Raw genomic sequence first — 27,161 nt, forward strand, 5'->3', positions numbered from 1 at the left:
GTTGCACCTGGCATTCACTGATTTAGGGCTGGAAGTAAGTAGGAAAGAAAAGAACCAACCAACCATGTGTAATAAACACAGAGGAAAGCGATAAATGTCAATACAGTAAAAACTAACAGGCATCTGAAAAGAAATGCTTTGTATATTGTTTTCAGTTTGTTTCATGTAAACTAATTGCTCTTAGCTCAGATAGTAAATGTCGTTTTTAAAGGCTGGAGTAGTAAAGAAAAACAAGCTCGCATTAAGCCAAGGCTTCCAGAGTCTCTCTGTCCAGCCAATTGACAATATAACAAGGGTCCCCACTCTGTCCTAGATCTTAATTCTCTTCACATGGGGACAAATCAGGGGGCTCCCGATCGTGGATGCAAATGCCTTCTCCTTCCTCGCGGCTCCATGGCTGGTTTTGCAACTAAGGAGCTGTGCTGTAAATCGTAAAATCTCTCTGAAGAGACCTTCAGTGGCATTTATCTGGGCATGAGGAATAAATATGTGAAAATTTGTTACTAAGAATTACCTAGACATGTTCTTTTCAATTCAGTGCAAGAGTGAGCAAAGAGATTCCTTTCTTGGTGAACCAGTATAGTGTTAGCCAAAAAAAAGAAAAGAAAGAAAGAAAAAGAAAAGCATTTGAAACAGAGGTGTAAGGAGAAAATCAAACAGAGACTGGACAGAAGTTGTGTATAGAATATGTTGCTTCTGTTATGAAGCATTAAACACTGTAGTAGGTGGAATCTAGGCTTGAATTGTTCCCTGTTCAAGAGCCTAAACGTGGAAACTGCCTAGCAGTTAAAGAGCATTTTGTGTGTAAAATCTTTTAAGTGGGATTGAGTTTGTATCTGAAGTTCTAGTTCATGTTAGCCAAATTCACATATTTAATCTTTCCAACAACCCAATGAGGTGAGCGTTATTTTCACTTTCATTTTACTGATCAGGAAAGTGAGGCTTTAAGTAACTTGTCCAAGGGCACAAAGGAGGGAGGGAGAGGCTCTGGGGTATGACCGTGGTGCTAACTCCAATTGTGTTAAACCGTGAATTCTCAGTGGGGGTAATATCACCCCCAAGGAAGCAGAAACATCTTTTTCTGTATAAAGCAAAAATATATGTATATACTGTATGTACATGCTGTGTGTATATATACACATACAGTACATGTAGATATATATGGTATATTTTTGGTATTAAAATGTCATATAGAAGGGAGAATTAGGAGGGGCACCTGGGTGGCTCAGTGGGTTGAGCGTCTTCCCTTGGCTCAGGTCATGATCCAGGGTCCTGGGATCGAGCATCACGTTGGGCTCCCTGCTCAGCGGGGATCCTGTTTCTCCCTCTCCTCCCTGCTCGTGTTCTCTCTTGCTATCTCTGTCTCTCTCAAGTAAATAAACAAAATCTTTAAAAAAAAAAAAAAAGGGAATTAGGGGGAAAAAAGTCTAATAAGTCTTGTAAAGGGGATGATAATGAAAACACGGGGTTAAACTATCTCTTTGGAAGTATTTGTCTTTAACAAAGGAATCATAACCCCACTACTTTGATTTTGCTTTTGTCTAGTTACAATTTATAATAAGAACAACTTAATTCTTAGATATCATTTGATGCTTAGTCCCTTTTCCCCTCTCCCGCCCGCTCCTTTACTGGACAATAACATGGCCAATGTCCAGGCCTTTATTCTGTGCTTGTCTGTGTCCAGGTGAAATTCTATTCTCTTCTGATCATTTGGGAAGCTGAACTGATTCTGAGCTGTTACTTCGGATGCTGGAACATGTCACAGACATGAGATGTCCTTGAACTTCTCATCCGTACTTCTTTTTGCAGCGGGAGAAGAAGTAACTGTCTACAGGCTGGAGGAGAGTTCCCCTTTGAACCTGGATAAGAGCATGTCTTCTTGGTCCCAGCGAGGGAGAGCTGCAATGATCCAGGTGCTGTCCCGCGAGGAGATGGATGGCGGGCTCCGGAAAGCCATGAAAGTCATCAGCACCTGGTCTGAGGGTGACGTTCTCAAGCCAGGGCAGGTTTTCATCATGAAGTCCTTTCTTCCCGAGGTTGTAAAGTCATGGCACAAAATCTTCCGGGAGAGTACTGTGCTTCACCTTTGCCTCAGGGTAAGTCTGAGACCCAGAGCCCAGAGGGATAGGTCAAAGAAAGCAGTTCTGGCTACAGCCTGATTGGAGGCCTTTTTTTTTTTTTTTTTTAACCCAGAGGATAGCCTTTCTGTTCCGGACGTGGTGGTATTTCCTTATTTTTGTTTTGTAGAGTTTTGCTTTTGGAGTGGAGTGTGGTGGGAGCTGAATGAATGAGGCTAAAAACCACACTGGGGAGGCCTCTAGTGCTTCTGTGTCCTTGATTAGCCTGCATATGATAACAGACCAATATTTTTATCATTGCTCCCTATTTTGTAGGAAATTCAACAACAAAGAGCTGCTCAAAAACTGATGTATACCTTCAACCAAGTGAAACCACAAACCATTCCGTACACGCCAAGGTGAGTATAGGGAGTATGGGTACCCTGGCCCTTCATTTTAAGTACAAATTTCTCTCAATTTCTTCTCAGGCCTGTCAGTCATGAGAAATGCCAGAGCCATGGGGAAGTTCCCCATGATCTTAGTTTTGGGTTCTTCCTTCTATAGTTCTGGAGACTGGTAAGAAGAGAGTTAGATGTCCCAGGAATATCTTGGCTTAAACACTGAACTTGTGTGAGTGGAAAAGAGAAGTTCAGGCAGAGGCCATGACTGACTTCTCAGTTATGTGAAACGGGCAGACCCTAGATGTAGTTACTAACGTCCAGGAATGTTACAGAAGAAAAACATTTCTATTGGAAGCACAGTTTTTTCTCCTGTTATCCTAGCGAAATAAGGAACTTTCTAAGAATGAACTCTTGTTACTTTGGCTTGAGTGTCTCAAGACTCTTGCATTCATTTAGCAAGATAGATCCTAATTTGGTGCTGGGGATTATGGTAAAGTTTTAATGTTTCAGTTACAGGGAACTTTATAGAGCACAGCAAGAAAAGTTGAGTCCCGTACTCATAAAGGAGTTGGAAGGTTTCCTCAAAGAGAAGGGAGGTGGGTTAAGTGTGGGGAAAACTCCCAATCCTTGCATTCTGTCCCTGCCTTAGAAAGGCAGGGCATGTGCATGGAGGCTTCATTGGACCAGAGTTAGATGTTCTCCTCTGCTGCTGACTGATAATGTAAGTCTCACCTTTGCTGCCTTGTGGGGACTCAGTGGCCTCCTTTTCCCCCCTTCCAGGTTCCTGGAAGTTTTCTTAATCTACTGCCATTCGGCCAACCAATGGTTGACCATTGAGAAGTACATGACGGGAGAGTTCCGGAAATACAACAACAACAATGGTGATGAAATTGCCCCAAGCAACACCTTGGAGAAGCTGATGTTGGCTTTCTCTCACTGGACCTATGAGTATACCCGGGGAGAGCTGCTGGTTTTAGATTTGCAAGGTAATTGATAGCACCAGCGTGACTGATACAAGCATGAGGCACAGTTCAGGAACCATCGACCGGGGGTGGTTTGTCCATGTCGTTGTCCCCCACATCTGACCCTGTTCTTCTTTGCCCAAAGCCATAGTTAAGGTCTTTCAGTGGAGATATTCCCCAAGAGTGTGTGCTTTTTTTTTTTTTTTCTTAATTTGATAACTGAAAGATGGTATCCGTTTTCTGAATTTATTTATTATTTGTGAAACTGTCCAAAGTGTGAGGAACCAGACAGGTGTCCCAAGAAATCTTGGGAGAACCAGGATGGGTAATATATGCAGTTGCTCTACCTGGTTTTGAAGGGAGGTGAGGCCATTTATTTCAGAGACATTGTGCAGTGATGATCATGAGCACCTACTATGTTGTTTCCCTCTTTGCGCAAGAAAAAAATATAGGCAAATGATTAGCTGCCTAAAATTTAAATACATCTAAAACTTTGATCTAAATGGGGAATTAGTTTTTTTTTTTTTTTAATTTATTAGAGAGAGAGAGAGCATGTATGCAGCAGGGAGGGGCAGAGAGAGAGAGAGAGAGAGAGAGAGAAACTCTAAGCAGATTCAGCACTGAGCATAGAGCCCCATGTGGGGTTTGATCTCAAGACTCTGAGATCAAGAGCTGAGGCAAAACCAAGAGTCGGTTTCCCAAATGACTGTGCCACCCAGGTGCCCCTAAATGGGGAATGATTTTTGTACCAAATTTTCTAGTTTTATGGCTTTACCTTGAACTTATGTTCATAATAACACTTAGGCATGAATTTATACACATAGGAAAGTGTAAATTCTGGGCATCTTTCATTGTTTTGAGCTCAGTGCTTTGGCAGTCTGTAGTTTAGCTTGCTCTCTTTGCTGTTTACCCTGATATGACAGTTCACAAAAGTACAAAACTCCGCCTGAGAGAGGTGACACAGTACACTCATATTTAGTGGGAGCCTTTGATCAGTGCATCTCCCCACTATCAACACCTCACATGTGACTTATAATCCTGCAGCACAAAACAGAGTATCTCTAGCAGGCTTTCCTTGCAGACACAGAACGAAATATGTATTCAGGTCAAAGTTTAGTCCTTGCGCTCACTGACTGGGGCTTTGGTTTGAAATAAGGGATTTAGTCTAGGAACTTTCACAGGAGTTATCTCATTTAATCCCACAAGTAGCACCTCAAGGTAGATATTATGGGGACTTTAGGCCCAGAAAATTTAAATAACTTGCCCAAGGTTGCACAGTTACTGAAGAGGGAGCCAGGATGTAAACTGACCATCCATGTTCTTTCCTTCTCACCATACTGTCTTTTATTTCTTTATGAGTTTCATAGGACATAACCGTGTTATGGTTCAGATTGGGCATATTCCTTGTCCTCTCTGACTTTCCCACCTCTCCAGTCCCGGGATTCTGTACCGAAAGCCAGGCTGGGAGGCTGGGCACAGCTGAGATACATAATCCTGAGGCATTGTGAGAAATGTCCAGTAAATTCTGATTGAAATTTATGCCATGTGTTCAAGGATGTGTATAGACTTTTTAAACTACACAAAAGTCTCTCTGTCTTTTCAGATCTGTGCTATTCACAGAGTTGAGTTATATTTCTAACCCTCAAACACAATATTTAGGGAAGCAATATAAACAAAGTTAAAACAGTCAGCATGATTCAGCTTTTAAACCAGCAAGTACATGATCCATGTAAGCTCAGCATGCTGATGCCCACGGCATCTGCTTTTGTAGCTCATGTTGGGGAGAGGTTGATTGTTTTCATCTGTATTCGAGTGTCTGCACTTTGAGTTTTGGGTGGAGTTGTTTAAAAAGCAAAAACAGAAACAAACAAACAAAAAACAACCAAAGAAAAACTTTAAGGAATTAATGATGACTCTTTAGTGTGTTTTGTATTCCACTTGAATAGGTTTTTGTTTAATGATGTTTATGTTTGGGGATTTTTATGTCTCTGAGTAATCCAGAGTGACATTAAACAGAACAAATGCTGCGTTGATAGTCTTGGGGGGAAAATGGAATTAACTTTATTCTTTTACTGGGCAATTATGTGAATTGCAGAAATAGGCCACTCCAAAGAAACTATGTCAAAACACTGACCTTCAAAGCAGAAGAGAGTGGGCCTCATAGAATGAGCATGAAGAAATTGAGATACTTCCTGGAGAGTTCTGGCCAATTGATGAGGCCTGAATTTATGGAAGAAGATGAATCCTATGATAGTAACTATGAGCAGTTACATGACTACAACTACTAGCTAACGCTTACCAAGTACTTATTTTCTATCAGGCACTTGGGTAAAAACTCAATGCATTATGATATTTAATCCAAACTGAGTTGGAAAGGAAACATGGGGAGCATATATGTATTCTTAAAATACTGTAATGGTTTTTGGTTCAGTTTTGCAATTAATCAATTAGTCTTTCCAGTCTTTGGAGACATGATGATCTACATTATTCAGGTGGTAGGGAGTGGGGACTGAGAGGCCTGGTAGCAGCAGTTTTGGAGGAAGAGGCCTGGAGTTGTGGTGCTGGGGTCTGACTCCTGGCTCCACCGTGAATTAGCTCTGTGACCGGGGGGCAACCACCCAGAGTCCCACTTCCCTCATTTGTAATTGGGGAAATAATACTATGCACTTAACTCCTTGTTAATCCCTCATATTAAGGAGCTGGAATGAGGCAAGTTCTTGCCCCATAGTAAGCCCTCCGTAATGTTGGTTATTGTTGTCATTAGTATTAATCTCCATGTGGCTCTTGAACATAGCAGTGATTCTTCACCAGCTTGTTGTGCCTCCTGATTGCTTTAAGGGAAAAGAGGAATGAGAAGCACTCTGGCAGTTTTTCTTTTTCTTCTCCTTTCTGCTGTCTTCCAAGGGAGTGCGAACCATTAACCCGGGAACTGCCATACCTGTGGGCCTGGAAGCTGAACTCTAAGGAAAGGCTTGACCAATTTCTGCTCACTTGTAATTTATACTGTAGTTTTCTACTTTCTTTCCATGTAGAAATCCCACATGTGAGGGCCTGCATCATCATCATTACATGTGAAATCCAACATTTGATTCCCAGTAACGGCAATGAAAAACAATTACCCTTCAAATCATGGTGGTCTAGAGCATTCTCTCTCTCTCTTTTTTTTTTTTTAGAGGGAGAGACAGAGGCTGGGGGGAGGGCCAAGGGAGAAGGAGAGAGAGAATCCCAAGCAAGCTCTATGCCCAGTCCGGAGTCCTTGTGGGGCTCAAGCTCACGACCCTGAGATCATGACCTGAGCCGAAATCAAGAGTCAGACGCTTAACCGACTGAGCCACCCAGGCGCCCCTAGAGCATTCTTTTTTTAAAAGCTCGTTATATTTTTCAAAGAACTTTGGAGATAATAGATTTTTTTATTTAACAAAGCACTTTGCAGAATAAGTCAGCATTCCCATCAACACGATCATCATGAATTCTGCTGCTACAAAGAAGGTAACTTATTTCCACAGATTTAGAGGTTCACGGATGTATCCCAGGGTGGTTGGGATCAGAACGTTTGTGTCTGAGTTTCTCACAAGGGCATGCAGCATACACCCGCACATGGCATTTACCTTACTAACGTCGGTAAACAGGTGTGATTGGGAATTTTGGATGTTGAAATGCATAGTTCTCTTCCATATTTTCTCTCTCTCTCTCTAGAATGTTCCTTCTGCCGTTGGAGGGCCCCAAAATATGTATTTAGTAGTTACGCTTTGAATCGTCAGATTGGGTTTAGGGATATAAAGGTTTTTGGAGACTCTACCCTCATTCTTTTAGAGAGATTTATTCATTAGGGAAATGAGATCATCAGAACATGATTTAACCAGTGGTAAGAAAATAGAATTTTATTTCAGAAGAGGTCTTGATAGAATAAAGATATTAAAGATAGCAGTTGACATTTTTTTAGCTTCGTCTGGGTCAGACACTTTGCTAAGCGGCTTGTATATAATAGTTCATTTAATCCTCAGTAAGCATATAAGATAAGGCCCATTATTATTCACACTTTCATTGAGAATACTGGGATTCAGAGAGATTAGAGAAGGTGTCCAGGTCACATAACTAGTAGGTGACGGAGACATGAGTGGGACCTTTTGACTCCTGCCTATCTAACAGGCAACAAGATTTAAAGTAAACTGGAGCTGATGTGATTTTGATCAGACTTTTTCTCCCCTATAAACTTCCTTTTCCCCAACTGATATGACCTCTTTGGGTACTATGCATATTTCCAGCTTAAATTTACAGTTTCCATAGCCACCAGCCGAAAGCTTTCATCATTGCTGGGAAGTCCAGGCTTTAAGTTAGGTCTGAGCTTAAGCATGAAAAGGATTTTTAGCCTCTGTAGTCTCTCTGCTGATGGTCCTCGGACTATCTTCCTGTCTGGTTTTCTGTTTATTTACTACATCATTAGAAAAGTGGAGTCAGTCGAGGCTGTTCCTTCTTGTGTCTGTAATGAGAAAAGTATAAAGAGCCCAGTGTCTTCCTGTGACTTTTTCTTTAAAAAGAATAAAGCCTGAGCCAATCACATTTGACACACCTCCCCTTCAGCCTTACTTTTCCTTTCCGCCATACAAAATCCGTGTACGAAGATTGTAAGCCAGAGGCTCTTAAAGAAAGAGAATTCAGAGGGTTTGTGAACTTTGGTGAGAAAACAAATTACACCGTTTTCACTAACCTACAACTGAAACTCATCATTTCCTTCGATTATAGGGGAGACCACAAACCACAGAGGCATTAGCAGTACCCATGACCATTTGCAATAGCAGTTACTGATATTAACATCTCACATTATGGTGCTGGCAGATACGGCAAAACACTGTTTATGTGTATCACTTGATGTTATGGTACACAAGTGATACGCAAGTTATGATGTTATGGTACACAAGTGATACGCAAGTTACACACTTGCACTACATTCTGTTAGTTAATGTGTTAACAAAGAAGCACATGTATTGCGGTGCAACTTAAATATTTTGATGACTGTATTTCAGTATCACTGGTTTCCTTTGTCATCTTATGTATTTAAATTATGCATTTTTAAAACATTATTCTGAGAAGGGGGTCCCTTCTTTTCCCCAGACAAGCAAAGAGGGTCCTGACACAAACATGGTTGAAAACCCCTACACTAAACAGGTTATTTTTCTAAGGAAGTCAGGTTCTTGGGGGAAGGGTCTATAAACTACAAGGATTACATTTTCTTTCTTTCTTTTTTTTAAAGATTTTATTTATTTATTTGAGAGAGAGAGAGAATGAGAGAGAGCACATGAGAGGGGGGAGGGTCAGAGGGAGAAGCAGACTCCCCGCCGAGCAGGGAGCCCGATGCGGGACTCGATCCCGGGACTCCAGGATCATGACCTGAGCCGAAGGCAGTCGCTTAACCAACTGAGCCACCCAGGCACCCCAAGGATTACATTTTCTTATGAAAGGTTTAGCATATGGTAAAACGAGCATGGCAAAAAAAAAAAAATTCTTTTTAAAATAGCGGTTAGAAAACATGAATATTTTTTACCGAATAGAAATACATAATAAAGCTCTACATTTCAATAAGATTGTTAAAAAAGATTTTATTTATTTATTTATTTATTTATTTATTTATTTATTTATTTATTTGAGAGAGCGAGCAAGCACAAGCAGGGGGGAGGGGCAGAGGGAGCAGGGAGCCTGATGTGGGGCTCGATCCCAGGACCCTGGGATCATGACCTGAGCCGAAGGCAGATGCTTAACCGACTGAGCCACGCAGGCGCCCCTTTCATATGATTTTTAAATCATTTTCCCGCAAGGTTGCTCTCTTCCAAGCAAAGAGAACCAGTGCAGACTAGAGGCCGATCTCCGAAGGGGCTGGGGTACGCCCAAATGGTGCGTGTCCGTCCGATCAACCTGCCTGTACACGTTAGAGCTGACGGAAAACGGCTCCTTCCCCACTTGCATTTTATAACAGAGATTCACTCTGGGTGTCGATTGCTGTTTCGCTTGGTGTCGGCGCTAAATTCCACTCCTGCTGTCCTTTTACGCTTGGGTGTCCGTTTTTGAAAAACTAAATGTAATGGAAGAAAAACATTCGTTCAGGAAAGTGCACATGGCAGAAGCATACCTCTTAAGGAATTTTCACAACTAAACACGTCTGTAACCAGCATCCAGATCAAGAATCTGGGTTTATAGGCTACTGTTGATAAATGCCGTGTATATATATATAGTATCTGATGGGTGTCTTTGATGGAGGAGAGGTTGTACCTGCAGAACCTCGCAGCCCCTTGTGCCTTGCTGGGCACTGGTGGACTCCACCTGCGGAGCTCATGGCCTCATGGGAGGCACACAAGCTTTGGCTCAGCGCGCATCCTCTTATCACTCGTGAACTGTGCAGCCTCTGACAAAAAGCTGCTTAATCTTCTTGAACATCAGTGTACTCGTTGGCAAAACGAGGGTATGAGGATGCTAATACTTTCCCTTTAGAGTTGCTGAGAATTACAGAGAATATAATTAGAATGTCTAGTATAGACAAATGGTAAATGAATGATGGATGCTACTCTCAGTAACTGAACACACCAATAAAGTGTTCATTTGTGGCCTCGAAGATTATTACAGCATAGCAGAGGGGGTTGTGGGAGACAGTGAATTTACTAAAATTTTCAAGCACACCTGGGTAATTTTTATGGTACGTTGAATTTACATAATGTCGAATTTACTACAGGGTGAATGTAAGTTTAAAGAAAGAAATTAAGAATTTGTTATTATTTTCTCGAATTTCTGAGGAGATGAAATCCCCATTTGCTAAAAGCATTTCATTTTTTCTTTGGAGGTGTTGGAGAAAATTTGACTGATCCATCTGTTATAAAACCTGAAGACAAACAGTAAGTTGATTTATGATGTTATCATTTAGAAAATTACCTTTAACACATTGTATATGTTTTTTTTTTAAGAAAATATTTATTTATTTGACAGAGAGAGACAGAGGAGAACACAAGCAGGGGGAGTGGGAGAGGGAGAAGCAGGCTTCTTGCTGAGCAGGGAGCCCAATGGGGGCTCCATCCCAGGACCCTGGGATCATGACCTGAGCCGAAGGCAGACACTTAAGGACTGAGTCACCCAGCCGCCCCTGGATATGGTTTTTTAAAAAATTTAAACATTTATATTTCTTGCCTAGATCCCAGGAAGATTTTGAGATAGCTTATATTTACATATAAGCTGGATATCTGTATTGGATGTCATATTATATATCTATATCCAATACAATAAGATTTTTTAAAAATGCATAGATTAGGAAATGGGGGCAAAAAGACCATATGGAAATAAAATAAGATGAAATTTGGAGTTAATACATGTAAATGGAAAGTATAAAGACCAATGCAGTAACTCAGATTTTGTTGCAAATTTAACTCTGAGTTTTCTGGTGGCCCAAGCAAACGGGAAAGATGGGTAAGCTCAGCTTCTGTAGGCTTTGACAGGAGAACAATTAATGTCAAAGGAGGAGCCCAGCTTCCCTTGTTGTCCTCCCAGTGGAGTCACTGCGCCTTATCATGGGCAGGGTCTTCCATCACGTGCCTATAAAACAAAAGGCCTAAAGTGTGCCAGTCAGTAACAGCAAACCTACACGAGGCCAGAACAACGGGGATTATGTATGAAGCATCAGATCACCTGACTTAATTCAGGGATGCAGTTTAAATTATATAGAAGAATGAGTCGTCTGCCTGTCCTTTGAATTCCCATGGGCATTTGATCCCATACGGAGGCTTTTGGGAAAACTTGGCAGTGGAAGGTCTGAGGTTGTATTCTTCTGCTGAAGGTGGAGGGCAAAGTAGTGGTGGGGCCAATTAAGGACTGACCAATATGGCAGACGACAGTGGTTCTCAAACATAAGCCAGGGAGCTTGTTAAACCACAGATTGCTATGTTCGTGATTCAGTGGGTTTGGGGTGAGGTCAAATAAGGTAACAAGCTCCCAGATGATTCTGATGCTGCTGGTCTGGAGACCACACTTTGAGAAATGCTAGCATATGGTATTTTTACTTCTCAGTTGTCCTACGTGTGTGCACTTGACCCCTGGGTTGTAGAAAAAAAAATATATATATATATATAAGAAATTACATATGTAGGCAATGTTCATATAATAACATCTGAAATTTTTACTTCTCACCCACAGCACTCATATTGTAAACATTCATGCTTTAATGCTCTTCTTTTCCTCAATGATTTACTCTAAATATCTTCTCATCTGTAGACATCTATGCAGAGAGGTCCATCTAAAAGTATATTAGCTATCTCTTTGGACTAGGTGAGTTAGAGAAGGTAAAGGTGACCCATAATGCCCCTATGCATCCAACTTCTATGGTATTTGAGCATGGACTTCATGTTGTAACCCTTAGGGTACAGATAAAGGCTTTATTATTTTTTTTTATTTTAGCAGAGCTAAAGTGTTTTTAGCTAAGGATATTATTTCTTCAATAGCCCTGTGTGCCCAAGGGTTTGTAGTAGGAAACTTGTACTATAAGTACTTCCTTCACAATTTTGCAGTGAAAAATGTTTTGCATATAGAATGAACCAAGTTTATGTATACTATGTCATCTATTACATTTTGACCTTGGTATGTATCATTTAATATGACCTGAATATTTCCAACTTTTAGAATTCTAAGATTACATTTTCACACATGACAGTGGAGTATTTAATTGCATTCTGTAGCCCAGTGGGTCTCAATTTCCATTAAGGTCACCTAGGAAACTAAAAAAAGAAAAAAAGAAACAAACGCTTCTGAGAATGAAGTATCCAATCAGAACTTCTGAGGATGAGGCCCTGATGTTTGTATTTTTGGAGAAGTTCCCCCATGTGATTCTGCTGGGCAACCAAGGATGGGAACCTCTTGCCTTAGGGCAAACTTTACTGTTTATGACTTGAAGATAGGAACTTTGGAGACTGATAGGATGGCATCACTGGAGCCTGCCTGGTTTTGTGGGGTCACCTAATTTGGGGTGCTGTTGGTTTTCCTGGTGAAGATAACTTTTCATTGGATGAACCTTTGCTACCCAAAGCATGGGCCACAGACCTGTCACAGCAGCACCACCTGGGAGACTGTCCGCCATGCAAACTCTCAAGACCCTCCCTAGACCTACTGAATCAGAATCTGAACTGTGACAAGATCCGCAGGTGATCTGCTGTCAACGGAAGTTTGCAAAGTGCCCGTTTAAGCAAGTGCTTTCCCGTATTTGCTTTACCCTTCACAACCACACTGGGAGTAGGCCTCTTCCATCCCCGTTCCCAAAGGAGAAAACTGAATCTCAGTGGAGATGGTTAACTTGCCTACGAGGACAAAGGGTCACCAAAAGGGAAGAATCCTCTACCAAAGGAGAAGAGTTTTTTGGGGTACAGATTCTGATATTATCTGTGGTGCCTGTTGTCCCCCATCCTTCCCCACACTTGTGCATGTGAAGACACGGTCATCCGGCTTCTCCCCCGAACCCTGTCTGGCCGCATACTGCGCTTCCTCGGGTCACTGGGCCTCGGTGGAGGTGGCCTCAATGACGGGCAGTCTGGGGTGGTTTTCCACTTACTGCCTTGCTGGATGGGGGCCTGTGGCAAGTACAAAATGATGGTGATGGTGATTACAGGTTCCTTAGGAAATCTGTGTATACTTGGCACTAATTGGCGTTCCCTCCCTCGTGGAACCAAGCTACCACTGCTTTTCCTGTGCTGTGGAAAATCTGGAAAACAGCTTGTTGTTGTTGTTGTTGCTTTTCACTTGGCTATCTGAGACTGCAAGTCTGTAGCGTGCCATAGGACTGTAGATGCAACAGATCCCAATGAAAGTTTCCATGACCCCCTCCCCCTCCCCCTCTCCCCTGCACTGGGAGTGGTCACGCCCCTCATACAGACATTGTAGAGAAACTTTGATTCTTTTGTGTTAACCTTTGCAGAGCTCACAGGGAAATCATTTAGCTTACAGCTTTTATCTGAGAATCAGGGGTACATCTCTAAGTTGGGGGTGATTTCCTGCTTTCCAGGGAGGGAAGAAATGGCAGGTGGAATACAGGAGTGAAGTAATCCAACGGGGTCACGCTAGAGAGAATATAAAAAGAATGCTTCCATTTGAATGACAGAAACAACACCTTATTTTTCACTCAGTTGGCATCATAAGAGTTCTGGTACTAAATAGCGAGCGGTTCTACTTTTTTTTTTTTTTTTTGCCACATTCGGTTTCATCTTATTGAAGAGGTTCCTTAGCAGATGCACTGCAAAAGAGGAGTAGTTACCAAGAGGCAGCTTAGGCAGCCGGGTAGATCCCAGCAGAGCCGCACTTTGTAAGGGCGATTGAGTGACCAGGAAAGTTAATCCTGGGTGTCTGTTCACGTTGTCCTCCCAAGAGATTTCCTCCACCTACTCGGCCTCGGAGCAACGAGGCAATCCGAGAGCAAACTGACATCAGCCCTCATTCCGAGCTTGGCACATCTTCAGAGCGGCACTGTTGTTCTGCCAAAAGGAAGTGGAAATTGAGATAAATGTTTCAATGCTCAGATGGAAAAAAAAGTCCGTTTTTACACCACGTCCCTTTTGAAAAACCACATTCCTTAGAAGCGAAGTTTATTGTTTCCTTTTGTGATAGTTTGCTTTTCTTTTTTCTTAAGTCGTGGTTTTTAAGGGTGGTAATTGAGTTCAGATTTTAGAATGGGCTGTTTCCACTCTGCATGTCGTTAAACTATTAGCTTTCATAAAGTTTCTCTGGAAGTGTTTCTGGTATACTCTGTTCCGTGGTGTGTAGAGTGTCCACCCGAGGAGACCGTTGTGCGTGATCTGATCACGGATGAACATCCTCGAATCCGCTAGGGAATCTGTCGTGTTGTGGAGTATTCAAAATGTGCCGAAGATATGCTGGTTCTGTTTATAATCTTGTCACTTACACTTAGCATATGTAGTTTACTTCCACAGTCACTGTCTCCTAGTGGTCTTGTCTTTCCACAAAGAAGGAGCAGTTTGCAGGATAAAAACCAACTGTTGAAAGAGCTGTGAGTACTAGAAGTAGGGCTGTGACAGGCACTTTCTGAGGACGTCATTTATTCTCTGCAAAGTATTTGGGTTTGAAACAAGGTATATGAACCTTTTCAGAAGGTCTGTTCCGACAGCAAGTTTCTTTTACGTCTTCCCTCACCTTTCGGGGACGAGAGTAGAAAGAACATTTGGTGATGAATGTCATTCTCTCACCCCATATGCAGTGAAAAGGGTCTCACTGTATTTTGTTTTACTGTGGTACATAGAAAATTCACTCTTCTATCAGATTAGCGTTGAAATGAGTTTCACAGCAGGTCTTGGAGTTGGGTACAAAGATTGAAGTGCATTTGAATTTTAAATTTGCAAACCTAACATTGTTGCTTCCCCAAACTGCTCTGTTCTTTGTTGGCTCCTTCAGATTTACTGGGTTACTATGGGATACTGTTCGGTATCTCAGAGAATCCCAGTTGAGCTCCTTTTCCTTCGCTGTGATCTCATTGATATTCTGATATTTCCTCTAGATCAAGAGGAATGGTGTTTGGACCAGCCAATTTAGGGGAAGATGCAATTAGAAACTTCATTGCAAAACATCGTTGCAACTCCTGCTGCCGGAAGCTCAAACTCCCGGGTATGCCCCCACACAATTCTGTTTCTCTCTAAGTAAATCTCTCCTAGAACAACATCCATTGTAACCTGGGATAGAGTCGAAAATCTCAATCACATTTTTATCTCATTCACAGTCGAGGCCTGACTTTCTGACTGCAAATTTTTCAAGTCTCTGAGGGGATTAAAAGGACGGGGATTTACTTCAGGTTCTGCCAAAATGTGATAAAACAACATTGGGCCCAATACTTGTCACAGTCTCTCCAAGGGGAAAGGTTTACCGACTTCACTGGGGTAAAATTGAACTGAGGCAGGTCTCCCCCACCCCTCCCACTCTGAGTCCTGTGTGGTGTCCACAGGATTTCAATTCTTACTTACTCATTGGACACTTGGGACCGTGGAGTCTCTAGGGAGACGACAGCCGTCAGTTAAAGTCATGCTTTTCACTACAGAAGCCTGTCACATTAAACATACATTGCAATGTGTATTTAAAAAAAAAAATCTGATTTGACAACATCGCACACTTTCTCCGAAACTGATACAGTCACCGCGGACAAATGTTCTTAGCATAAGAGCAAGCAGCTAGAGGTCTGTGTCCCCCAGACTGGCAGTCCCAGCTCTGTTGAATTCTTTTCTTTTATTCCAGAAGGGATGCTTCATGTCTGTCCCTGATCGTTCACTATTTTTCTTAGGTCATACCAAACTTGTCCTTAGACTGGAATCTCACGTGTTTTAAGCTGAGTAGCCCTTCCTGCCTTAGAATAAAGGATCATGCCCCGGATCAGAAATTAGTAAAAGATCAGCATCCATGGTAACTTGGTCTGGAGTAGGTGTAAATGTACAACAGAGAAGGGCAATTTCTAATCCTGTTGGAGGTAGAGGTAGGAGGTTGAGAAGCTCTTGTGAGCATAGCATAGCCAAAGACGGGGATGGGGAGCAGGCTTCTAGTTCCAGTGGGAGTTAGCCCATCAGCCAGGAGTGGCAGAGGGGGTGCGGGTGGGGGTGGGGGGATCAGACTGGAGCAGCAGAGGGGGGGACTATCCCTCTCGTCTTGCAGCGGCTCAGAACTCTGTCTCACAGATACGTGGCCGACTTGGGCAGAGAGATCAGTCCACAGCACGCTGGCCACGCTGCCCAATGGCGTCCTCTCTGGAAGACACAGGGACTGTATCTGATCAGCCGGGAGAACAGGAGACGGGAGGTGTAACTCACTGCTTCCATCCTTGAGCCCAAGTTAGCTCTTCTGCATGATGAAGGTTGAGATCTTTTATTTATTTATTTATTTTTAACCCATGATGGTGGGTTTTGAGTAACTCAGTATCCTCCATTTGTAGGCTTGATTTTTGTTTCCAACACTTTAATTAACACATTTAAGTGGAAATAAGGAATATCCTCACTTATTCAAGACATTTGGTAATATGAATATTAAAAAAAGCTTAGGAAAACAACTGCAGGTGATTTTTCTTTGCTCTTGATTATGCTTTATCTCTCTTTTTTACTTTTTTATTTTTATTATTTTTTAAAAATTTTATTTATTTGACAGAGAGAGACACAGCAAGAGAGGGAACACAGGCAGGGGGAGTGGGAGAGGGGGAAGCAGGCTTCCCGATGAGCAGGGAGCCCGATGTGGGACTTGATCCCAGGACCCTGGGATCATGACCTGAGCCGAAGGCAGACGCCTAACCGACTGAGCCACCCAGGTGTCCCCTCCCTTTCTTTTTTTAAAGGAAAGGTGGTTCAGAAGAGTGTATAAGAGCATGGAATCCAGAGCCAGATAGATTGAGCTCATGTCCCAGTAACGCTTTTTACTAGCTATGTGACCTTCAGCCTTGATTTTTCTTACCCATAAACTGAGTATAATAGCACGTAGCTCATAAAATTGATGTGAGGAGTGAAGCAACCTATGGATATGTTCAATAAATGTTGGTTATCAGTAAACTGTAATATGTATTAGTTTTATATCCAGATAACCCCCTTATAACATTAAAAAGTAATATAAGGAATACATATTCAAGGTTAACAAGCTTAATCAATACAGCACTAAATGATAAACATAAAAAGCCCACCCTCCTCCATCAGCTTCTCCCCAAAGGTTATACCCCCATCAGTGTTCTCGTTGGATAATTTCCTTTTCAAATGGAAGAAGGAGGCTTTAGGGGGCATAGGATCCGGGAACTGGATGAAACCTTCCTCGGCACTACTCCAAACCTGAGGGACAACTTTGTTGCAGAACACAGACCCCTGAAATCTCGTATCCACCTTTTTGGCTGAATTCCCTGATCCTGTGCATCATCCAGCAATGAAAACGCCCTGTTTCCAGGTTGGCCTCACTTACCTCCAGCCGAGTGTGCATTACAGGGCACTGCATATGGGAATCCAGCCGTCAAACCTTCCCCCAACCCTGCCCCAACAGCCGCACTGGGGAGTTAGAGTGACACGAGGACTCTGGGGCAGGGGTTAGTCTGGACACGGTGGAGGGTTCAAGTTTCACGTATCTGGCACCTGAGGAAGCAGGGTCCTTTCTGAGCACTTGGCCAGACCTAACATTCAATTTATCTGTGTGAACTCTACCTTCTTGAGGATCCCCTATAACCGTCCTCCTTGTTTTCCTTGCAGATTTAAAAAGAAATGACTATTCTCCTGGAAGGATAAATTCCACTTTGGGACTTGATAGCAAAATAGAACCAGCTGAGGGGCGTCCAGCAAGGGAAAGGGGTCGTAATTCTCCAGAAGACCTCACCCGCCTGTAAAAAAGGAAGGAGAAGCCAGAGGGCGCCAACTCTTCCCCTCCTTTCCGGGAACTCTGGTAACAGAGATGGATTGGAGTACCATAGGTGACTGCAGAGCCTCGGTCAGGATGGCCTGACCGTGCGCCCTCCCTGAGACACGCCTCTGAGCCTCGCGTCTCGCCTTGCCCAAGGACCTCACTGGTGTTGGATGAACGGGTTCTCCCAGATACCGACCTGTGTGTGTTTGTCCTCCCGTAGTTGGGGAGGAAGACACTCAGACGAGCCAGCTGGGAATACTGCTCCCTCATACCTCATTGCTTTAGCTGGTTGCTTAGAACCCTTGGAGCAGGATGGTGGGCACTGAAGAACCAGGGAGATTAATTTAATTTATGTTCTCACTGTGTGCACTGACTCGAGCCCCCACTGCTGTTCATTACCTCACCCACGTATTGTGTTTATGTATGTACGTGTGTATGAATAAGGCATTTGACTTCCTCCTTTCCCAAGGTGCAGGGCTTTGAATAGCAACAACAAGGAAAACAACGGAATGGGGTGTCTTTGCACAGACTGGAGCACCCTCCTGCCTGGTCTCACCAGTGAAAAAGTTAGTATCCTGGTGAAATCTAGATGGATTTGAGGTTTTGTCAGCGAACCACATGATGCCTGGACATTTCAGTTTTCTCCGAAAGAAAGGAAAAGGGAAATCTAAAGCAAATGCTCCTGCATCCTTTTTAAATTCTTTTTCTTAAAGGGGACCAAGGGATAATGTGGAACTAGGAGTTGCCACGAAATATTTTCCCTTCCCTTAAGCTCAGGGGTACCATCAGTTAGAGTTGACTAAGCCAACCTCTAAAACAGGACTCCCTTTTCCAAAGCTGTGTATATAATATTACAGGCTAAGTTACTCTGTCGGGTCCTCTGGGGGCAAGATGGGGTTTCTGACTAGAAATGTGCTTCGAAGGTGTTTGCTTCGTTCCAGTGCAGAGGGCCGGTGGCTTAAAAGAGTGCCCTGGTGAGCATTTTGAGGATGGCCTGAGAACATGTAATCAGCTTCCAAGGCCCAAAGGAAGGCTCCCAGGACGCCTCACCGCCCAGAACCTTTGGGGGACCAGCCATCTCTCTTGTGCACTGGTCAGGGTCACCCCACCTCAGAACAAGCATAAACTTTGGGATAAGAGGGCTTGAAAAATGTCAACTCCCCTTTGTCTTTAGCCCTTACATGAGCTGGTTTGCTTTTTCACCGACATGCCTGCATTTCTAGATTATACTTCAGGGGAAATGTGGCCCAGGCACATCGGGCTGCAGAGCCACAGATTTAATTTGCCAAGGGTTGCGTCTGGTTCTTGTGTGAGTTGCAAAGGACTAATTTATACCCCTTGTACTTTGGCTTGGGTGGCGGTGGGCAGGAAATTTGGGTGATTTCTTGATTGGCAATGGGATAAAATGTTAATGCTTTTTTCAGGGCTTAACTGCTTTATCCTATTCTGCAAGTCAATAAGGGATCTCTTGGTACTTCGGTGCTGTGTTGAACTGTGGAAAGAGGCAGTTTTCCTGTCCAAGAGCCAAACTAAAGGCATTAATTGATTGGTCAAATATTTGTTACTTGGCCTGGAACTTGAAAACAAATGCGTTTTGACTTCAAATTTCTGTGTTGTGCTTCTTTCTTCCTTTCTTCCTCTTCTTTCCTTTTCCTTCTTTTCTTTCAGAAAAATCACCAGAATAATATATTAAAAAGATGAAGTGCTGGGCAAAGATCCCTGTGGGATTGCTTGTATGCAAATACCGATGTGACATTCATGACTTTTGAGTGATTCATGACCACAGACGGGTGGGTATTCATTCATTCATTCGGTCAGTTTTATTCGCAGAGTTTTACCAAAGTGCTTTCTCTGTACTGTGTGAGTGATGAGGATGCAATGAACAAAGTATTTCTTTGCCCTTAAAAAACCTTTATGTCTCGTGTTTCTTTCTGATTTTTTTTTTCCCCTCTTGGGTACCAACTTTGGATTTCTGGTTTATACTAAAAAAAACTGACTTCTGGGAGAACGTTGGATCCAGTGATATGTCCCATGCTTCATCTGCCTGTGGGCAGTAGGTTCCGACTGGGATAAGAGAATTAGGGCAAATAAGAAGACCTAGCTAGGGCTGATTTTAGGAACCACTCAGGAAAAATGAGCTGTATAATCCTTGCATTAGCACAAAGCCCCTCTCACAGATGGAATCTGACTTGGGGGATAGGAGAAGCAGCTGGGTTCGCAGGAGCCCTTCCTGAGGGCGTTCCTCTCAATGAGGCTGTATGTTCCTGGAGTGACTTCTGCCCTATGACATCTGAAAGCCCCTGACAGCTCTGGGGAATGAGATCAGATATAGTTTTGGGTGTTTCTCACCCTGTTATTATTTTCTGTGGCTTTGCAAAACAAGTTCTAGGTGATTAAGACTTCTCAAACAACCATTTACTGGATGTTTAAAAAATAATTTCATTTTTTTGGTGGCGGTTGTTTGTTAACTGTTTTCGAGGAGACGGACCACTGAGGTTCTAGAAGTCATGACACAGATGCCCCAGTCATAGTTTGTTGTCTTTCGCCATTAGTCAGCAGCATCTGGCACAAAACATGGCACATCATAAGCTTCCAACATTATTTGTCGAAAGAAATAATAAAACCTTCAAATGGTAATGGATTTCATTCACTAGGTAATAAATCAGATTTGCATTTTTAATCTAGAAGGAAACGATTACCAATTCCTTAAGACCCCACACAATTCTTTTGATCTCTCTCTGTTTTAATTTTCCAGGAAATAGCTTTTAACAACCTACACCTTGTCTATTGAATTCTCAACCAGTTCTTGCCCTTAACATTGTTGTGATACCAGAGTACGGTCCTTCTTACTGGTGACCGTTGAAATGAGATTATAACTTCCCAGAAACTGCCTAGAAATAATCATCACTTTATTACCTTTTGAAAAGAAGATTGATAGAAAAGTCATTTGAAAGATGGTTCATTACCATGCCCTAGTCCGATTTCTTTACTCACATCTCTCCAAAGCATGAGAAAGGGAGGATTATTCTCTGAGGTCGGAATTTGAAGGCTGTGTGTTTGCCTCTTTGAAGTCTTGGTATTTAATTTTCTGTAGTCATTTCTTGGGCAATTTTCTAAGAAACTAGTTGAAGCTAATTTATCATAAGTTAAAGTCAAATGACAGAGAAGATTTTTTTCCCCTTAACAGTCTTTTATTCCACAGAGGTTAACTTCTGAAGGAAAATGAGACTTAAAATAGCATTTCAAATCTCCAGCCACATGGGTGGGTCCATAGAATAGAAAGCGTTCTGGAAACCTCACTGTTTTTTGTTTTTCGTTTTTTTTTAATTTCGCACAGTTATTATTTTGTGACTTTTCTTTCCAGACCATGATGTACAGATAAAATATATTTTTGTGAAATGCCCTCCTAAAAATAATTAGTAAGTTGCTTAATGTTTCAAAGAGATTTTTAGTCCTCAAGGGGTAGCAGATCTTGGTCTGTATCATTGGCAGATTTTGGTATAACTTTATATAATTTGTTTAACCTTTCTCTTAACCCCTAACTCTGAAATGGAGATGAGATGTTTACCTTTTCAAACAAAGGTGAACAATAATGAGAGAGCATTTATAAAACCCTTTGAGAATCTCATTTACCAGGTTTCTTGAGAGCATGGGATCCAGTTCAATAAATAATAAGGGTTTTCATTTTTTATATTATGTGATCATTATTTAATGTTTACAGAGGATGCTCAGTGGACCTGTTTCAGTGTAAACACAAAAGTGGGCTCTGCTATTTCTCCGTTTCCAAGGGGAAAAAGCTCATTGCTCCCTTTTTGTTTTGAAGCTTAATTAAATAGCTCAAAACCAGGAAGTTCACCATTTCACGTGTCTCCTATTTATTTTGCCTTTCAATGTATTTAGGTTTATGCAGTAAATTTCTTTTGCCATCTTCTGCCCAAAGAAAGCCTTCCAGAACAAGTAAAGCCCAAATCTGGCACCATGATTGGTGACGTTTTTGGGAATAAAAGGAGAGCAGGTTTAGAATCTTGTTGTTTGTAAAGCTGGATGCTTTACAAAAATTTTAATTAATGGTGACTTAAATTTTGTCAGTATGGAGCTGTTTAGTAATAAGAAAATTCTGGCCTCTAGCTTGCCAGCGTCTTTTAGCAACTACAGTTGACTGTTGAAAAATGTGGTTTGAATTGCATGGGTCCACTTATATGCAGATTGTTTATAGTATAGCAGTATAAATGTATTTTCCTTATGATTTTCATAATAATATTCTTTTCTCTAGTTTAGTTTACTGTAAAAATACAGTTTATAATACAGTACTGAAATAGGTGCTATTTGACTCTTTGTTATTGATAAGGCTTCCGGTCAAGAGTAGGCTATTGGTAATTAAGTTTTTGGGGAGTCAGAAATTATGCATAGATTTCCAACTGCAAGGGGGTTGGTGCCCCTAATCCCTGCCTTGTTCAAAGGTCAACTGTAACATCCTTTAGAATTCTCACCTTTCCCAGTGTTTTTTTTTTTTTTGGTGAACCTTTAGAAATCCCATTTGCTACATTAGTATCACCAAGTCCTCACAAGTATTATGATAGAAACCCTTTGGCTAATGACTGTCCAAATGCCTTTCCTTGGAGGTATTTGGGGGACTCATTATTGGTATCATGTGGTTGCATTTTGGCTTCCAATGAAACTTTTTCTCTGTTTCCCTATGGGTCACCAACTAAGAGGTTACAGAGCCTCAGGATGCTTTGGTAACCAGAAGAAACTCTTGGTGTGTGTTACAGGCTGAAATGTGCCTCCCCTCCCTTCACCCCCAAATTCATGTGTTGAAATTCTAACCCCTAGTACCTCAGAATGTGACTGTATTTGGAGATAAGGTCTTTAAAGAGGTAATTAGGTTAAATGAGGTCATTAAGGTGGGCCCTGATCCAGTATTATTGGTGTTCTTAAGAGAAGATTAGGACACAGACACACTCAGGAAAGATCATGTGAAGACACAGAGAGAAGGTGGCCACCTGCAAACCAAGGAGAGATACCTCAGAGGAAACTGGACATGATGACACCTTCATCTTGGACTTCTGGCCTCCAGAACTGTGAGGGAATTAAGTCTTTTTGTTTAAGCCACCCAGTCTGTGCTACTTTGTTTTGGCAGCCCTAGAAAACTATTATAGTTTGTTGTCATATTTTGGAATTCTCTATTATCTTTGAAATTTTGTAGATAGGGACTTGGGGAGCAGAGATGCTGGTAACAACAGAGAGGAGGAGGAGGAGAAATGATTGTTGGGTGTATGCATCTGCTGGGGGTGAGGATAGAGAGTACCGTGGGTGGTGGTAGGGCTAGTACATTGCTTTATTGAGAGAGTAGAGGGTGGTGTGTTCTGGAAGATCACATGAATGTTGCAGATGAAAACAAACATGGGCTGGGCTTCATGAGGTTGGATGTTTGCTTACTGTTAAAGGGCTTCTGGGGATATCTTAGGGGATAGGGTGGGAAGAGAGATGTAATCCTTAGTTTTGTACAACTGTTCACTGTATATCCTATTCAAGAAATATCTTTGGAGTCTTACCATGTCTTATGCCTGACACTAAGGTTAGACTTATTAGATAAGACCAATTTCTGTCTTCAAGGGTCTCCAGGACAAATAAGGAATTTACAGTATTCCTTCCTATTAATTTACAGTGCTGATCATCATTGCCCAGCAGTAATAACAATTAGAATGGTAACTTTTTAATATCTTTATTATAGGCAACATGTATTGAGCACTCATTATGTTTTAGACATTGTGCTAAATGTACACTACACGTAATTTTATTTATCTGAACAGCAACCTGATGGCTATGTTCATTATAAAGATTTGAAAATGCTGGTTATAAGTTAAGTAACTTGATTAAATCAGCTACCCAGGGGGGAGCTAGGAGTTAAAGCTAGATCAAATCAGTAACATAGAAGGCTAGACAATACTAGCCAGCACACTTGGAATTACTATAGCATGCCTGAAAACTATAAAACGCTTATGAAGGAAAATTGAAGATAACACAAAGAAATGGAAAAACATTCCATGCTCATGGACTGGAAGAACAAATATTGTTAAAATGTCTATACTACCCAAAGCAATTTACACATTGAATGCAATCCCTATCAAAATACCACCAGGATTTTTTCAGAGCTGGAACACACAATCCTAAAATTTGTATGGAACCACAGAAGACCCTGAATAGCCAAAGCAATGTTGAAAAAGAAAAGCAGAGCTGGAGGCATCACAATTCCAGGCTTCAATTTATATTACAAAGCTGTAGTGAGGAAGACAGTCTGGTACTGGCACAAAAACAGACACACAGGTCAATGGAAAGAAACAGAAAACCTAGAAATGGAGCCACAGCTATATGGTCAACTAATCTCCAACAAAGCAGGAAAGATTCCAACAGAGAAAAGACAGTCTCTTCAACAAATGGTGTAGAGAAAACTGGACAGCTACATGCAGAAGAATCAAAATGGACCACTTTCTCACACCATATACAAAAATAAATTCAAAATGGATGGAAGATGTAAATGTGAGACAGGGAACCATCAAAATCCTAGAGGAGAAAATAGGCAGCAACCTCTTTGACCTCAGCCATAGCTACTTCTTACTAGATAAGTTTTCTGAGGCAAGGGAAACAAAAGCAAAAATGAACTATTGGGACTTTATCAAGATAAAAGCTTTTGCACAGCAAAGGAAACAGTCAACAAAACTAAAAGATAACCTTCGGGATGGGAGAAGATATTTGCAAATGACATACCTGATAAAGGGTTAATATCCAAAATCCATACAGAACTTAAAAACTCAACAGCCAAAAAACATTTTGCCCATTAAGAAATGGGCAAAAGACATGAATAGACATTTTTCCAAAGAAGACATACAGATAGCTGACACATGAAAAGATATTCAACACCACTCATCATCAGGGAAATACAAATCAAAGCTACAATGAGATACCACCTCATACCAGGAAACAACAGATGTTGATGAGGATGGGGAACAAAGGGAACCCCCTTAACACTGTTGGTGGGAATGCAAACTGGCACAGCTACTCTGGTGAACAGTATGGAGGGTCCTCAAAAAGTTAAAAATAGAAGTACCCTATGATCCAGCAATTGCACTACTAGGTATTTACCCAAAGGATACAAAAATACTGATTTGATGGGATACATGCACTCCGATTTTTATAGCAGCATTATCAGCAATAGCCAAATTAGGGAAAGAGCCCAAATGTCCATCGATTGATGAATAGATAAAAAAGATGTGGTCTATATAACTATATATATTTAATAGAATATTGCTCAGCCATAAAAAGAACAAAATCTTGCCATTTGCAACAATGTGGATAGAGCTAGATAGTATTATGCTAAGTGAAATAAGTCAGAGAAAGACAAATACTATATGATTTCATTTATGTGGAATTTAAGAAACAAAACAGATGAACATAACGGGGAAAAAAAAGAGGCAAACCATAAAATAGAATCTTAATAGAGAACAAACAGGGTTACTGGAGGGGAGGTGCGTAGGAAGATGGGTTACATAGGTGATGGGTCTTAAGGGCATTGGTGTGATGTGCACTGGGTGTTGTATGTAAGTGATGAATCATAAATTCTACACCTGAAACTTAAAAAAAAAAAAAATTACTAGAGCATACATTCCTGAACAGGTTGAAATGCAGATTTGAAAGTCAGGAGCTAACTTAGGCCACCAGATGAGAAAATCCAAACTGGCATCTGTGGAATGTTACCTTGTGTCCTCTGCATCTGTCAATATCATTTGTCAATATCAAGGGAATCTTTCCTGCATGGTTAATGCCATTTATAGACTATGTGAGTCCATGGTAAAGCCACTCCCTTTTGACATCATCACAAGGTAAGTGCAAAATGATGAGTGGGTTCTCTTGAGTCTGGCATTGTGTCTGCCAGTGAAATTTTCTGACTCTACTGTACTCTTTCTCTCTCTCTCTCCTTTTTTTTTTTTTTTTGCCTCCCTAGACAATTAGTTTTTTTTTTTGTATCAATACAGCACCAACTATTGGATAACATCTAGTAACATTCCAGTTTATCACATTATAGTGAAAAGTAGAATCTATGCAAACTACAAAAACTTAATCAGCCTGACCATCACACTGTGTCCTTGGAGGCCTTGCAAGGTGGATTATAATCAGAGGGTTGCTTGAAGTGCAAGGAATCAGAACAAAGAGAGTTAGATAAATCAAATATTTAATGGTGTTGGGCTAAGATATCCTGTTTCATCCCATCTTCTCCAGAGGGTTGGGCCTGCTAGGGGGAGTGGAATATCAAAGCCTACAAAACAGCAGACTGATTCCAAAGGATGCAACAGAATTGCAATTGATTATCGGCCTTAAGAAATGTGGCCATAATGAGAAAATATTTCTTTTCTTCTCTTCCATTCTTTCTTCCTCCCCTCCCCTCCTTTCTTTTCCCCTCCCACATTTTCCTTTCTCTATTTGTTACATCTTTTTACACTACATTGACTGCAAATGTAGACCAAGAAGCATCATTAATTTTACAAGTGAGGTACCAATTTTTCCAGAAATGTAGAATTAGAAAATGTGATAGCTACAAAGATCAAAGTAATGAGATCCAAAGAAATTGTGCTTCACCCAAAGTTAATGTGACTATTGTCAGAGGAAGGACTAGAACTCAGGCCTTCTAAGTCATCATCATTTATCTTAATAATGATCGAATTTGTGTTAAGGCAAATAGTGTTCTCGTTGTATTAAAACCTTTCTCTGTTTTCCTAGAAAATATTCAGATGTTTCTGTGACTAAGTTTTGAACTTGGAAATCTTTATATGGCTGTCATTAAGATGAGTCAAATGAGATTTAATCGTCTACACTTTTCAGTAAGGATAATACATTAGCTATGTGATTTCAGAATTCTAGTTGCAAAGTGATATTGCAAATTAATGATTTTTAGCAATTCTCTTTACTTATTTGTATGTGTGTATGTGTGTTTGTGTAAGTGGAAAGTAGCTATTTGAATACCAGACTTGGTAACCATTGAAGATACTAAGTGAAAAGATTCTGTAAGACTTGGATTTCAAGGGCGCCTGGGTGGCTTAGTTGGTTAAGCGACTGCCTTCGGCTCAGGTCATGATCCTGGAGTCCCTGGATCGAGTCCCACATCGGGCCCCCTGCCGAGCAGGGAGCCTGCTTCTTCCTCTGACCCTCCCCCCTTTCATGTGCTCTCTCTCTCTCATTCTCTCTGTCTCAACAAAATAAATAAAATCTTTAAAAAAAAAAAAAAGACTTGGATTTCGACGAGTCTGTCAAATATTCATTTATTGAGGATAATTTATGATCATTTCCTATTACCATAAAAAGCCTCTTAG

General features: G+C 41.4%; 1 protein-coding gene across 1 annotated transcript in view; it reads left to right on the forward strand.

Annotated features, from left to right (window-relative positions):
• TRPM6 (transient receptor potential cation channel subfamily M member 6) overlaps positions 1-18,859 on the forward strand; it is a 167,076-nt gene extending 148,217 nt beyond the window's left edge. Inside the window, exons 34-39 of the mRNA XM_035029044.1 lie at positions 1,810-2,096; positions 2,394-2,476; positions 3,239-3,444; positions 10,250-10,301; positions 14,948-15,054; positions 17,646-18,859. Of these exons, the coding sequence (XP_034884935.1) occupies positions 1,810-2,096; positions 2,394-2,476; positions 3,239-3,444; positions 10,250-10,301; positions 14,948-15,054; positions 17,646-17,779 (869 nt within the window). The 3' untranslated portion in view covers positions 17,780-18,859. The remainder of the gene's footprint in view (positions 1-1,809; positions 2,097-2,393; positions 2,477-3,238; positions 3,445-10,249; positions 10,302-14,947; positions 15,055-17,645) is intronic.
• Positions 18,860-27,161: the final 8,302 nt, after the last annotated feature.

Source organism: Mirounga leonina, unplaced genomic scaffold (genome assembly GCF_011800145.1).
Source record: "Mirounga leonina isolate KUSES-001 unplaced genomic scaffold, KU_Mleo_1.0 Mir_224, whole genome shotgun sequence".
In the NCBI taxonomy this organism is placed as follows: Eukaryota; Metazoa; Chordata; class Mammalia; order Carnivora; family Phocidae; genus Mirounga; species Mirounga leonina.